Here is a 16439-nt window from a genome sequence, read left to right on the forward strand (position 1 = left end):
CAAATCATCGAGTAAAGCTGAAGTAATATCAGGTGTTCCTCAGGGAAGCGTCCTGGGACCTCTGCTGTTCCTGATCTATATAAATGACCTGCGTGACAATCTGAGCAGTTCTCTTAGGTTGTTCGCAGAAAATGCTGTAATTTACCGTCTAGTAAGGTCATCTGAAGACCAGTAGCAATTGCAAAGCGATTTAGAAATGATTGCTGTATGGTGTCGCAGGTGGCAGTTGACGCTAAATAACGAAAAGTGTGAGGTGACCCACATGAGTTCCAAAAGAAATCCGTTGGAATTCGATTACTCTATAAATAGTACAATTCTCAAGGCTGTCAATTCAACTAAGTACCTGGGTGTTAAAAATTACGAACAACTTCAATTGGAAAGACTACATAGATAATATTGTGGGAAGGCGAGCCAAAGGTTGCGTTTCATTGACAGGACACTTAGAAGATGCAACAAGTCCACTAAAGAGACAGCTTACACTACACTCGTTCGTCCTCTGTTAGAATATTGCTGCGCGGTGTGGGGTCCTTATCAGGTGGGATTGACGGAGGACATCGAAAGGGTGCAAAAAAGGGCACCTCGTTTTGTATTATCACGTAATAGGGGAGAGAGTGTGGCAGATAGGATACGCGAGTTGGGATGTAAGTCATTAAAGCAAAGACGTTTTTCGTCGCGGCCAGATCTATTTACGAAATTTCAGTCACCAACTTTCTCTTCTGAATGCGAAAATATTTTGTTGAGCCCAACCTACATAGGTAGGAATGATCATCAAAATAAAAAAAGAGAAAGCAGAGCTCGAACAGGCGGAGCGAGATCCATAGAAGTACGGTTGTTTCGGTCCGCCTGCCGCCATCAGCGGCTATACAGGCGGTGATAAGCCTGAGGATCGTCTGAGGAAGGGGCCGAAACCGGTTGCTAACAAATAAGAAAATCTGTAAACGCGATGGAGACTGTTTTTTATTGACTTTTAGCATTTCATACAGATCGCTGAGCTCCAATCAAGAATGCGTTCTAAAATTTCACATTCTGTGAACTGAACGGATCAAGTGAAATGTGTAGTCATCACTCTGCCACGTAGGTCTTGTGCTGTATGTCTGTTGCAGACAAGATGAAGCATAAATAAGGTAGCTTTTCCTGAGATCAAATACACTGACACATGTGTCGCCCTCAGAAAGAGAAGGTTTCTGTGTTAGAATACAAAAATTTTATTTGAGTGAACATATAAAGTAATTTGTTTAGGCTAGTTGTTGCACATAATTTAAACATTACAGTAGTAATACAAGTATTTTAGCGCAAAATAGTAGACAAATTTGAAATGTATTTTGTACACATTCCCCAGTCTTTATTTTAGAAATCGATAAAAAAGTACAAAGTGTTTCACATTATTAGCAATTTAATTTAGAATCCAAATATTAAGAAACAATTTTGTTTAAGATCGTCTGATTTGAACAATTTATGACGTTAATAGAGGTGCGTTACTTCATAATTAATAAATCTAAGATAAAAAGTCCTTGTCACACCTGCAGCCCATATTCCTTCACCATTTAGGAAAAATAGCTTAGTTTACTTTAAGTTAAAAAATGTAGTGATATTCTTAATTGTTAACGCACTTGAAGTTCTATAAATATCGTATCTTCAAGCTATCTCATAAATGTAATAAGAAAAGCAGCTAATTCTCCAGTTCCACTCATTTTGTTGTACCTAATGTTAACTTCTGAGTTAAAATGAGTGGAAAATGAAAAGCTAGCGTAGGAGTTTAAATATTACATTTTATCATCATGAACCATTCCAACATTTCTGTGGATCTTCAGTACTTTATGAAAGTCATTTAGGTCCTCGAACACAAACATAATCAACAGGGATTTTCATAGTATTCTAGTTCAATTGCAAAATCGTACCAGCTCTTCATTAGCGCTGTTTCTGCCCAGTTAAAAAAACAATAATTCCTTACTTTTATATGAAAATGAGTTAAATTGACAGATTGTTCTGAAATAAACTGAAGCCACTCTCAGAGTTCTAGTAGGTTAAAATGTAAATTAAATTCATTTTATTTTAAATGCTGTATATGATTTTGTATTTGACATTCGCAGTATATGATTTTGTATTTGACATTCGCAATGAAAGAGCAGTGTTTCACTTACATGCTGCAGTTATTCTATTGTTGGAACTGCAGCAAAACGTCTTTAACAAAAGAACAAGTAACTCACTATGGCTCACGTTTTGGCAAGTGAAAGTACAGCGCTGTTTGAAAAACGTTTCTTACAACAAAAATGTCAGTTATAATACGGTTTGCAATGTTTTTTTTGGTAGGACAATCAGATCCACTGAAATAGGAACTTCCAAGCAAGGTTTGCTCGAATTATTGAGAATCCTTTCATCCATTTGGCACATTCTTTTGTCTGTCATCATCGCGCGAGATCGCTTTACACGAGATTTCAACCTTTCATTACTGCAGGTTCCATCTGCTAATTCTAATTTATAGTATGCGGCCGATGTGAGAGGCGAATCCTATATTATAATATTTAGGAAAATTAATTGCATTTGCAAGCTATTTTTAACTAGCGAAGGTTAAACTGCTCAAACATTTTTAGTACATTCACCACAAACGTAAAGTTGACTAAACTACTCTGAAATGCGAATATGAGAGAAGTATATTTTTGGAATGGAATGAAATGGAATGTTGCACAACAATTCCACGTAAACTATGGAATGTCTAAGAATATCTATCGGCTTTTCGTTGTAGTGGTTCATAGAAGCACCCAGCGCACTGTAAGATTGGATAAAAGGAAGTTGTGTTGTGCTGTTTCTTGTGAATGCAGCAGACTACTTTGCTACGTCCACACGAAGTTTTGATGCCGCCTACAATGTTTGTTGCGTGTTGATGACAACATAGTAGTTCACTGTGTACTCGCAGTCACGAGATGCAGGCGGATATAGATAAATATTTCCAGCTATCAACGCGGTAACCAATGATTATAGCATGTAGCACTTCAGACGGTTGTTTCAAAATGGTGAATTATTGATTAGTTTTGTCTCAAATCTTACTGCGTACTGTGAAGCCTTCTTTTATCGACGTGTGTCGTTACCCGGCTAGATTAGTGTCATGTTTCATTTGAAGCTCGCTTCGCTGTCAGCATCTCCGTACCACTCTTTCGTGTAAGTTTCTCTGACGGTGGTTCGCGAGAAGAGCATCTCCCTGGCAGTGATGGGTTCGCGCAGGGTGGCGCTACGTGAGGAGCGCGGAGAGTGCTCGGGACTGCTGACGTCACCGGACCAGCCCCTTCGGCCGACGGGCGCCACCCACTGTTCGGTGAACTCGGACGCGGACCGGGCGAGCGACGGCTGGCTGGTAGAGCGAACCAGACTGCCGTGCGGCCCGTAATCTTCGTCGTCGGACACGCCTGCAGTGCCCGAGTGTCGCGACCCGGGCCTGTAATAGGAGCTGGCGTCGCTCAGCGTATCCGCTATGTCCGGCCTCGCGAAGTCCACCATCACTTCCGTCATGGAGCGGACGTCCATGTCCGATCTGACGCTGGACCTGGAAGGCCTCCTGAAGCGCGCCGGCCCTGCCGGGTGCCCAGTCGTGTCGGCGACGAGCGTTCGCACCGACGACCCACCGTCAGAGTCGTATTCGTACAGCGTCGGGAGCGAGCTACGCCGGCTGCGCGTATCCCAGTCAGTTTTGCGCTTGTAGCGCTGGTTCGAGGAGCTGGAGGTGCGTTGGTCGTAAGAGGGCTTCTCTGGTGGAGTCAGGACTCTTATAATCACGTCCCACTTCTTCGGCTCGAATAACTTCTCGTACCGTTGGTCTTTTCTGATACGCTCGTAATCCTCACGGACGGTGGCTTCTGTGAGAAGTGTACGTAGTGTCGACTCCGTAGTAATTATCTGCCTCCACTTCTCTCTGTCTTCGATAGTGAGTACAGCTTCGCTCGTTTCGACTGGGCCTTCCGAGACGAGTGGCTGTGTAGTTTCGGTGACGGGAGGCGGGTTGAGCACGCGAATGAGCACGTCCCAGTTGGGCACTGTCGGATCCTTCGGAGGCACCTCCAACGTGGTCGTGTACTGGCGTTCGATATGCATTTGTGCCTGGTGCCGTTCGGCTACAGGCGTGAGTGGAGCACCGGATACGGAGGAAGCCTCCGAGAAACTTTCCCATTCCGGAGCAGACTCGTCTCCGGGAGCGCCCGAGTGCGTACCGGGTGCCGGGTAGTTGCGGATGACGACGTCCCATTTGGGATTCACCGGCGGTTGCGGTTTGGTGTGGTATTCTGTCACTTGGCGACGGTGGCGCTCCACGTCTTCGATAGTACGCTTCTCGGTGATAGTACGCAAGAAGACGTCGTCGACGACGTGGGAAGTGATCTGTGGCCGCGGCTCTGCTACCACCGGAGGTTCTATCAGTTCCAGTGTGGTAGCAGGCGTGATGTCCAACTCGCTCGTATAGTGTCTCGATGGGACGATAGGAGGAGGAGGTGGGGGAGGAGGCGCGACGTTGGTCTCGCTAGTGAAGCGTTTGTGAGAATTATCGACAATTTCGGACATCGATCTCGTGTCAGTCATCTCAGTATTGAGGGTGTTGAGGCTCGCCAGCGACCTACCAGAGGAGATAGACATGCGGCGCTGCGGGGAATCGACAAAATCTTCTCCCTGAGACCAGTTGTCATTATCGGGAATCGACCTCTGGGACAGGGTCTCGTTGGTCATTTCGCGAGTCTGGTGCATATCTTGTTGGCGACGGAGGATTCGGGAATAGACTGGTGGGGTTTGGGCGTACTTGGCAGGTGGTGGCGGAGGGTGGAGCTCGGGAACGTAGGAGAAGGTAGTCGCGCTGGAGACAGGAGGAGGGATGTCGGTGAAGGAGCCCTCGCGCTGTTCTAGGATGGTGGTGAGGTTGCGGGCCTGGATGCTCATGGTGCTCTCGACGTCGGAAGGAGGCGGCGTGGGCGCGGGCGGAGACGGGGCGGCCCGCTTCACTCGCACCGACACGTCGAACTTGGGCTCTGGAAGAGGCGGGGGCGGCACCACATTCACTTGCGCCTCCGAGTAGAAGCTGGAGCCGCCCTCGGCGTGCTGCACGAACGCCTTGTTCTCGTAGCCGGAGCCGGCGGAGCTGACGGTGCTGGGGCGGCGCAGCGAGCGCGTGTCCACGTCCTCCGCCTCCGAGTGCGCCGAGCTGGGCGACTCGGACGGGTAGTCGCTGGGCAGCGTGTCCGAGTGCTCCAGGATGAGCGCCGCGTCGGACCCGGAGGTGCTGCCTGCCGTGGCGTGCGCGCGCGGGATCTTCAGCCCCTCGAACATGGAGATGTTGCCCAGGCTGGAGCCGGACAGCTTGGTGATCTCGGAGCCGGTGCCCGACGCGGTGAGCGGGTGCCTGCGCACCACGGCCAGGTTACGCCGCTTCAGGCAGACGTAGGAGCAGCCCAGGCCGAGCAGCAACAGCGACAGGAAGAGGATGGCGCAGATGATGAGCAAGATCTGGAAGCCGCTAAGCGGCGGCTCCACCGCCGCCGGCGTCGTCGGTGACAAGCTGTGAGATCGACAAAGGTAAGTACTAAAACACCCTCGACAGTGAGGTACAATGGTAAAGCATTGGTCCAGAAATAGAGTAAAAGCAGTACACTGAAATCTCTACGCTACAAATATAAAGAAATCGAAAAATGGCGTTAATTACCAAAATAAATGTATAATTTCGACGATGTAGGTGGAAAAGTTAGGGTAATGTCAATGCAGAACTTGTGAGAATTGCCTTCACTACTTCGGAAGATCAACCTCTGAATTTCGTGGTGGTTCGCCTTCCGAGAAGATCTTAAAATGAATCTAACTATTTCTAATACATATTTAAAAGGACACTGAAGAGTAATGTAGCTCTGACAACATCAATCAGGTGCTATAGTGGAGGATCACGGGATACAGATTACAATGTTTATAATTATTTAAATGTGTGGTGGAGAAGAAGATCAGCATTAGCAAGTTGAGACAGGGACGCTTCTTAAGCGAGGGCCGTCAAATGACGGCAACTGTAAGTCGTTAGAGACTCTTACATAGGAAGTAGATAGTTGATTAGTTCTCGTTTTTGAGAGTAATATAGGGAGGATCATACAGTTCGGTAGTTGTTCAATTAAAAGTATCGAAAGAAGTAAGTCGGCGAAATTTGATATTTTCTTAAGTCATGTGATTAAGCAGTTGATGAAGCTGTTTTGGAGTCGAAATTTAGAAAACGGAAGAAAGGAAGTAGATAAGAAGCAGTAGCTGGCCTGACAAACTACGGGTACATGATGTACAGGTGAGTAATCTTTTAGGGATTCCACGGTGTTAATAAGAAATTGTGGACGGAATAGTAAGGAGATTCTACAGTACAAAAAAGCAACTGCTCGCGACTTAAATGTGGCCAACAAGAGTCAGTACTCACACAATGTTTGCTGTTATGACTTGTATCAATGGTGGAGTATACCCCGAATCACTATGCAGTGAGTTTATACTTTTTATGCGATGCGCTCAGGACAATTTGAGCTTCTGCATACTGTCAGTGGACTGCCCCGTGGTATGATCTATTAGAGTACTGCACAGTACTAAGTAGTTCTCTAAAAGAAATCGCCGCCAGGAGGATTGACTTAGAATTAAATGGAACGCTTTTGGTTTCGATTAGAATGCTGACTTCATTCAACATATTGAAAGAACTGGCTTGGATGCTGTTTCTCACGAAAAAAAGGCTACTGTTCATTCAAATAGACTTCAGTACCTTGAACTGCCATAAAAGCCAACGGTGGATCTAACCCTCATTTATACGATTAATACAGTGAGTGTAATCGAAATGTTTCGAATATTGTGTAGATATATTGCGAAGAGGGCTATATTGTAATGCGTAGATGTTGTGTAACAACAGAGAGCCAATAATGCACAGTACAAAAAAGTCAACGACAGGAAACCGAAATGGTATGCCCCATAAACGCTGGGGATACAAAACTCTTCCCCTCGACGAATGACTCAAAATTGTCACTAAATGAAAAATTTTGATGGAATGGAAGGAAAAACTAGAGCGCAAGTATGATGCAGAGACTTACATGGGAGCCGGCAAAGCGGCAGGCGGTGGTGCTACGGGCGGCGGGTAACGGCACACGATTGTGATGATCTCGTCGCCATCCATCTCCAGCCCCGGGTGGAAGCGCACCACGATGTTGTTCGTGAACACTCGCTGCGGTTCCTGTTCAACACACATCATCGCTATAGTTATTCAGCCGTTTAAGAAACTTCACTCGAAATATAAACATGAAAAGGAAAAAAATGACCACCAAATGGTGTTTCCACCACCCTTCGCCTTGAGGGGGTAGGACGTTATTTGGGAACATTAAGTCCATCAATGGTTGCCAATAGTCTCCAAGTAGCCGAACATAACCATTGGCAGTCAGTTACCGGTTCAGTTGAACCAGAGGACCCATTCAGTTTCATGTAAACACAGCCCACACGTTTATGGAGCTACAACCAGGTTGCAAAAAAATGGTTCAAATGACTCTGAGAACTATGGGACTTAACTTCTGAGGTCATCAGTCCCCTAGATCTTAAACTACTTAAACCTAACTAACCTAAGGACATCATACACATCCATGCCCGAGGCAGGATTCGAACCTGCGACCGTAGCGGTCGCGCGGTTCCAGACTGTAGCGCCTAGAACCGCTCGGCCACTCAGGCCGGCAACCAGGTTGAACATTGTCTTAATGACAACTTGGTTCCATGGCTTCGTGGGGTCTGTGCCACCCACTCACCCTACCATCAGCGCTTACCAACTGAAATCGGAACTCATCTGACTAGGCCACGGTTTCCGGTCGTCTAGGGTCCAACTAATATAGGCACGAGCGCAGGAGAGACGCTGCAGGGGATGTCGCGCTGTTAGGAAACGCACGTGCGTCGGTCGTCTGTTGCCATTGCCCATTAAAGCCAAATTTCGGCCCACTGTCCTAACAGATACGTTCGTCGTCTGTCCCACATTGACTACTGCGGTAATTTCACGCAGGGTTGCTTTATGTCAGTACTGACAACTCTGCGCAAACGCCGCTGCTCTCGGTCGTTAAGTGAAGCCCGTCGGCCACTGAGTTGTCCGTTGTGAGAGATAATGTCTGCTGAAATTTGATATTCTCGGCACACTCTGGACACTGTGGATCTCAGAAAATTAATTCCCAAACGATTTACGAAATGAAATTTTCGATCTGTCTAGCTCCAACTACACTACAGGCCATTAAAATTGCTACACCACGAAGGTGACGTTCTACAGACGCGAAATTTAACCGACAGGAAGAAGCAGCTGTGATATGCAAATGATTAGCTTTTCAGAGCATTCACACAAAATTAGCGCCGGTGGAGACACCTACAAAGTGCTGACATGAGGAAAGTTTCCAACCGATTTCTCATACACAAACAGCAGTTGACCGGCGTTGTCTGGTGAAACGTTGTTGTGATGCCTCGTGTAAGGAGGAGAAATGCGTACCATCACGTGTCCTATTTTGATAAAGGACGGATTGTAGCCTGTCACGATTGCGGTTTATCGTATCGCGACATTGCTGCTCGCGTTGGTCGAGATCCAATGACAGCAGAATATGGAATCGGTGGGCTCAGGAGGGTAATACGGAACGCCGCGCTGCATCCCAACGGCCTCGTATCACTAGCAGTCGAGATGACAGGCATCTTATCCGCATGGCTGTAACGGATCGTACATCCTCGTCTCGATCCCTGAGTCAACAGATGGGGACATTTGCAAGACAACGACCATCTACACGAACAGTTCGACGACGTTTGCAGCAGCAAGGACTATCGGCTCTGAGACCATAGCTGCGGTTACCCTTGACGCTACATCACAGACAGGAGCACTGCGATGGTGTACTCAACGACGAACCTTGGTGCACGAATGGCAAAACGTCAGTTTTTCAGATGAATCCAGGTTCTGTTTACAGCATCATGATGGTCGCATCCGTGTTTGGCGACATCGCGGTAAATGCATATTGGAAGCGTGTATTCGTCATCGCTATACTGGCGTATCATCCAACGTGATGGAATGGGGTGCCATTGGTTACACGTCCCGGTCACCTCTTGTTCGCATTGACGGCGCTTTGAACAGTGGACGTTACATTTCAGATTGCGTTACGACCCGTGGCTCTACCCTTCAGTCGATCCCTGCGAAACCCTACATTTCAGCAGGATAATGCACGACCGCATGTTACAGGTCCTGTATGGGCCTTTCTGGATACAAAAAATGTTCGACTGCTGCCCTGGCCAGCACATTCTCCAGATCTCTAACCAACTGAAAACGTCTGGTCAATGGTGGTCGAGCAACTGGCTCGCCACAATACACAAGTCACTACTCTTGATGAACTGTGGTATCGTGTTGAAGCTGTATGGGCAGCTGTACCTGTACACGCCATCCAAGCTCTGTTTGACTCAATACCCAGGCTTATGAAGACCGTTATTATGGCCAGAGGTGGTTGTTCTGGGTACTGATTTCTCAGGATGTATGCACCAAAATTGCGTGAAAATGTAATCACATGTCAGTTCTAGTATAATGTATCTGTCCAATGAATACCCGTTTATCATCTCCATTTCTTCTTGGTGTAGCAATTTTAATGGCCAGTAGTGTATTATTCCGCGTTCAAAGTTTGGTAATTCCCGTCGTGCGGCCGTAATCACATGGGAAACTTTTTCACATGCTTCACCTGAGTACAAATGATAGTTTCGCCAATGCACTGCCCTTTTATATCTTGTGGCGCGATACTACTGCCATCTGTATATGTGGATACTGCTATCCCGAGACTTCTCTCATTAGTGTATTTTGATAGTGGCACTAATAGCACGGCTGCTGATCACTCACTGTGAAAAGAGGGAGCACATGTCTACTTCAAAGAGTCAAAGATTAAATATACTTCAAGCTGTACACTGGCCGGTGGACGTTTGAGAGCAGACGTACCTGTATAGTTCCGCAGCCCTTGAGTGGCAGCTCGAGACGATACGTGGTGGCGCCCTTGCCGGCCACTTGACATGCGCTATTCCTGTCGAAATCAGCGTACGCAATGCCGAAGAAGGGCTCCTTGAACTTGAGGGTGATATCCATGGAGCCCGACCCGCAGTACAGCGTACCCTTAGTCCGATTCAGCGTTATCTCTGGAGAAAGATCGTCCAGCTTCGTCACCTGAAAAATAAGAAATGCCTTTAATCGGTTCGGTCATATGAACACACTGTGAAGACTGACTCAAAGTCTCAGTGACACCGATGTTAACTTGTTAATGCTTCTGAACATTACAACTGAATTACATTAAATACATTAATACATGCATGACCAAAAGTAACTATGCATCGTCATCAGAATACACAGGCCGTGATATCTTACTACAACTGAAAATCTGTATCGCTCAAGCAGACGTACTATGGTGGTCACAATGGTCGAGGCGACTGGTTGGATAAGCAGAAAATCCAGGTTCAAACCCCAGTCTTGAATGAAATCTAAATTTTCAGTATTCATAAATAGTACGGTATTTGGTTAGCTGTGTGAGTGAAAAGACCGGATTCATTTATTTGATTTCATCTTGCCATTTACTTTATTTTATCAGGTATTTCCCATTACAGCCTACAAAAAGCTTCATCAAAAACTCCAAGACTCTTCTGGCAGCCAGCCAAAAATATTCTCCTACGTCTGCTTGATAATCATTAAAAAAAATATAAAATTCAGATCTGTCTGTCAAGTCTTTACTTATATTAACAGCGGAAAATAACTTGGGCAAGGTAATTAATAAATGTGAAAGCTACTGCTACGATATTCACATTTTGGCTCTCGATTTTGAATAATCTGTTTTAAGCATATATAACGTCAGACAAGAGACAACACGTACTCCACACGTATCAGCACGCCCTTACGAGGAAGGGACCAGCCAATATTCTCTACATGACTGCCAAGGATTTTTGGACTGGGTCTAGCGCACCCTCGTCTTCAAACCCGTACATAATGGTTTTTCACTGGGTTAGAATATTTAGGCAATAAAGTCACGATTCCAGAATGAAATTTTCACACTGAAGCGTAGTTTGCGCTGATATGAAACTTCCTTGCAGATTTAAACTACGTGGTGGACCGAGACTCGAACTCGGGACTCTTACTTTTCGCGGGCAAGTTCTCTACCGACTGAGCCACCAAAGCACAACTGACGACCCCTCCTCACAGCTTTACTTACGCCAGTACCTCATTTCCCACCTTTCAAACTTCCAAGTTTCGCAGGAGAGCTTCTGTCAAGTTCGGAAGGTAGGAGACGAGGTACCGGCGGATGTAAAGCTGTGAGGAGGGGTACTCAGTCGGTACAGAATTTGCCCGCGAAGGGCGAAGATCGCGAGTTCGAGTCTCGGCCTGGCACACCGTTTTAATTTGCAAGGAAGTTTCAAAGTCACGACTGTTCACCGGAAACAACGCTATCCACTACTTTCAAATTTTTTAGAATATTTTTGTTTTATCGTGAGACATGTCATACCGTTTCTTCCTCCGCCAAAAGATACTGTGTACATAAAGAGCAATGGTTCCTTACTTTAACACTACCCAGCATTAGCAGACAGAGCTAATAACTGGTGTGATGGTTCAAAAATGGCTCTGAGCACTATGGGACATAATCAGTCCCCTAGAACTTAGAACTACTTAAACCTAACTAACCTAAGGACATCACACACATCCATGCCCGAGGCAGGATTCGAACCTGCGACCGTAGCGGTCACGCGGTTCCAAACTGGAGCGCTTAGAACAGCACGGCCACACCGGCCGGCTTGGTGTGATGGTGTTACACACCAGTGCTCTCTACTAGTTTCCTTTCTGCAGTAAAATTCTTAGTTAGTGATGAAGATCAGTGACTTGAGAAGAAGACCTCATCGAGAACGGGGCTTCCACGCTGAAATTGTCAGAATCATCTGAACATTCTAGAGCAATTAGGACAGTCTTCTGTAAAAAACAGAGGCACTGACTAATCCATGGTCAGCCCTCGACGAACACTATATATTAAAACAGCTCGCCACTTTTCTCCGTTATACTACGATATCTCCGTCTAACTCGAGCTCTAGGCTACAGTGCATTTGTGGATAAGTCTAAACACGCACAGAAACAGGTGGCACCTCGGTCACACAGAGCTTTATAATACCACATTTTTGCGAGCCTCTCTGTATTGCCAGTCTCTAAGAATCTCACATTTTATCGTTACCTTAAAGTTGATGGGAAGCCAGTCAAAGAGAAAGGGCGAGTAAAGAAATAGAATCAGCAGTAAGACAAGGATATGGCTTGTCGCCTCTACTCTTTAACGGTGCATCGCAGAAAGTGGTAAGAGGGAGGAGGAAGGCCATAAATACTAAGGATATACAACTAGGTAGGAAGCCAAACAAGATCACTGTAGCCCGCATCTCGTGGTCGTGCGGTAGCGTTCTCGCTTCCCACGCCCGGGTTCCCGGGTCCGATTCCCGGCGGGGTCAGGGATTTTCTCTGCCTCGTGATGGCTAGGTGTTGTGTGCTTTCCTTAGGTTAGTTAGGTTTAAGTAGTTCTAAGTTCTAGGGGACTGATGACCATAGATGTTAAGTCCCATACTGCTCAGAGCCATTTGAACCATTTTTTTGAAGATCACTGCAGATTTTCTAGCATTTGCACATAACAAGACACTTACTAATACTCACATGAAAGTGCACAAGAGCAAACACAGAAATGGAACGTCAATCAGCAGAAGAAGGATTACAATTACAAATAACAAAAAAACCGCAGTTGATAACAAACATCAGTAATGCACCTAAAAAGTTTAAAATAAATAACAACAATTTATATAAAGTCGACTTTTTTTAAATATCTAAAAGAATGGACATCAAACAGCATGAAGAGAAAGAGAGCAAAAAGGGCTATAAAATATAAAATGGAGAGCGCCTTTCAAAAACCAAGAAACATCTGTACTACGAAATCTTTATTCTGGAACAAAAAACTGAAACATTATGAAACAGTGGTCACATCTTAAATACTCTACGCAGCTCAAAAAATTAAAAAAAAATGAAATAAGATTCATAAGAAAAGTGCTGTGACCAAAAGGCAGCAGTGAATCAGAACACAAATTAAGATCTAATACAAAACTATATCTTGAAGTTGAAAGGTAACGGATGTAACGAGGAAAAGGAGATTAAATTCTGTGAACTCATAAGAAGGATGAATAACAACAAAAGAACCAAGCTAATCTTTGACGTACTAAAAAATTACAAACTGAGAATCAATCGATGAAAGAAGTAGGAACAGGCATCGAAAATGCAAGTGTCGAGTAGGACACAATAAGAAACAGAACATAATTTACAGAAGCTACAGAAAAGGCAGGCTTTCAGGACAAAAAAATGAAGAACTGGAAGGAAGTGGACGAAAGAAGAGAAGGAACAACACGCCAAAGAATGAACGTAGTGTGAGCCCAAAGGAAACTGTAATTAAAATCAAAGAAGCAGAAACAATGTTGATTTATGGTACCCTCCAAAAGAACTGTGCAGAATAAAAAACATTAGGATGGTTGAAGCTAACATGTCTATAGACTTTTATGGAATGTTGCACCGCAATCTCTACAAAAGGAATGATAAACCGAAAGTGGTTTCGAATCACGAATTAGAGTGATAAACAGGTGGTCTAGAAAAATGTTCGGGAAATGGAGTCGTCATTATAACTGAGCAGCAAAACATCTGAAATCTGTGGGCTCGTAGCTTAAATGTTTGCTTAATTACAAGGCAAGTTCTTGGTGTAAATAACCTATGTGGGCGTCAAGTCCAGTATCATCTCCAAATAAATTACGTTCGTTGAAAGATAACTAATCGCGGACTGAAGATTCCGAGGAAGAATACGCGAATAACCTCGTTCCCTACAACGCGGGAGCCACATAATAATTCGGAATGACGTGCATCACACATGCTTCCGGTTTCTGGGATAGGCAAAACAGGAAAATATCTGCAATCTGCGTCCACAGCAAGAACCCTATTTGGAGGAACTACGAGGAGGATGACAGTAATGCAGAAATGGCGCTGGCCGCTGGCAGAAGGAACGGCTTTCTGACCGTCTGGTTCGCCGACCGTGAAGGAGCAGCGAGCAGGACCGATGGAGGGGGCGGTGCTGTATAAGGACACGGCGGGTCCGTCTGCCGGCCGCTTCCAGAAGCAGACACGGCGGCAGCATTGCTGCACCATTACTTCTGTACTTCCTGTAGCTATCACGCAGTCTGCACTTTTTGTCAGTGCTAAGATTGCTCCGTTAAATTTTATAAATAAACGTGAGAAGTGAGGGGGTGCACAATCATGCTGGAACCACATTTTATTACGGATATTCAGTGGCACAGCTTCCAAGAACGGGTCCAACACGTTTTGTAGGAAGATCAAGTATGCACGACCAGTTAGCTTGAGTAGAAGCAGACGTGGATACGTTGCACGTCTGAAACAAAACCGTCGTATAGCGGAAACGGTGCGTCACCAGACATGGATTCCTATTCAAAATATTATGTACTCCTCCCCTCTACTAGTCCTAAAGGTTTGTAACGCGATTTTCCGACCACCCTGTATTTTCCTCAAGAATCCGCCGGGAGTGGGTCAAACTTACATTTCAAGTACAATACGCATGTTGGAGGCGATGAAAAGTCGCTCTGAACCTTGATGTAAGATAAAAACGGTCAAGCGTATTGTGAAATGATTTGTTCAAAAGTAAGAAACAAAATAGAACAGAGAAACACTTGACGCGCCTTAGAACGTTCCAGGGAATCGTGTGCAGCTGCTGAGATGCTCGCATATTAGTGACGTAAGGAGATCACTCAGTGAAACTTCACCACATAAATGCCCTCTAGTACTATTTAAAATTCTAAGACTGTAAGTCAAACATTGAACTTTAAATTCTCAATCGGCATCTCAACTACCGTACATGATTGAAAGGCGCGCCAAATATTTCTCTAACTTGTTTTCTTTCTCACCTTTAAACAAATCATTTCACATTGTTCGAGTCCTCCCTCGGGCATGGCTGTGTGTGTTTGTCGTTAGGTTAAGTAGTGTGTAAGCTTAGGGACTGATGACCTTAGCAGCTAAGTCCCATAAGATCTCACATACATTTCACATTGTATTTGACCACTTTTTTTCAATTTTCTTTTTATTTTCAATAACATATTTAAATATGGGCCCGTTTTCTATTATTATTAAGAGAATACTGATCAATAAAAAGCAAAACAGTTTCAGTTTATGCTGCGAATTGACATGTTTTGAAGCTGCTGCTGTTCATTAAATATTTCAATTTTCCCTCAAATCACGAAGTTTTCCCTAATTACACTGATCATTTTGAAGCAATTAAATACTTCTTTCAAAACTATACTTCATACTGGTCAGTTTGATACCCTGTTTGCCGACCGGAGTGGCCGAGCGGTTCTAGGCGCTACAGTCTGGAACCGCGCGACTGCTACGGTCGCAGGTTCGAATTCTGCCTCAGGCATGGATGTGTGTGATGTCCCTAGGTTAGTTAGGTTTAAGTAGTTCTAAGTTCTAGGGGCCTGATGATCTCAGAAGTTAAGTCTCATAGTGCTCAGAGCCATTTTGATACCCCGTTTGTCCATCCCGCACTCTTCGTTTCGCTAAGAAAATTTGGCAAAAGATCCATTGTGTAATATCTAGGGAGTCATGTTTTCGTTCCGCTCAAACATTTGACCAATATACAGGGTCAAAAGTATTTAAACCGACAAACTCTGGGAGGTTGTAGGGGACATCAAAACAAATATATTTCCCTAATGTCATTTTTTCCTATGAAGATTATTTAAACCGGTAGAGGCCGTATTGCGCTCTTCATTTGTTAGAGGCCGTATTACGCTCTTCATTTGTTAGAGGCCGTATTACGAACTTCAGTTGTTACAGGGCGTACTACGCTCCTCAGTTGTAGGCAACTGCTGTCCACCAGTGTAGTAGTGGATTGTCTGTGTTTACTAATGGAGCGATACACCTGGAGTGAGTACACTGATATGGTTGGTGCGTACTACGTAGCGCACAGCAACGGACGAGCTTATCAACAACAATATCCTAATCGTCGTATCCTGTATCATACGACCTTTGCTGCTGTCTATCAAAGTCAGCGTGAGACCGGGTTATTTTGCAGATTACCTGGACAGGGACGCCGTCGCACGGTAAGAACACTGCAATTTGAGGAAGCTGTCTTGCAGCATGTGGAGCGGGATCCTTCAATCAGCACTGGTGCAATTGCACGTAACATGGGGACGAATCAGGCCAATGTAAGAACAGTCCTTCGAGAGCAATTGTTACGTCCATTTCACATACAGCGTGTCCGCAACCTGGAACCAACTGATTATCCACCCAGTGCACAGTTTTCGCAGTGGTACCTGGAACAATGTGAAATGCATCCTACATTTCCATCCTCTGTGTTGTTTACCGATGAAGCAACGTT

General features: G+C 45.1%; 1 protein-coding gene across 3 annotated transcripts in view; it reads right to left on the reverse strand.

Annotated features, from left to right (window-relative positions):
* Window positions 1-1316: 1316 nt before the first annotated feature.
* Window positions 1317-16439, reverse strand: part of LOC126297795 (uncharacterized) — a 164536-nt gene continuing 149413 nt past the window's right edge. For all 3 annotated transcript variants that reach the window (XM_049989002.1, XM_049989000.1, XM_049989001.1), the window contains 3 exons: window positions 9953-10174; window positions 7065-7204; window positions 1317-5530 (listed from right to left, as the gene is read on the reverse strand). In XM_049989002.1, coding sequence (XP_049844959.1) covers window positions 3109-5530; window positions 7065-7204; window positions 9953-10174 — 2784 coding nt within the window. In that variant the 3' untranslated portion in view covers window positions 1317-3108. The remainder of the gene's footprint in view (window positions 5531-7064; window positions 7205-9952; window positions 10175-16439) is intronic.

Source organism: Schistocerca gregaria, chromosome X, assembly GCF_023897955.1.
Source record: "Schistocerca gregaria isolate iqSchGreg1 chromosome X, iqSchGreg1.2, whole genome shotgun sequence".
NCBI classification, from domain to species: Eukaryota; Metazoa; Arthropoda; class Insecta; order Orthoptera; family Acrididae; genus Schistocerca; species Schistocerca gregaria.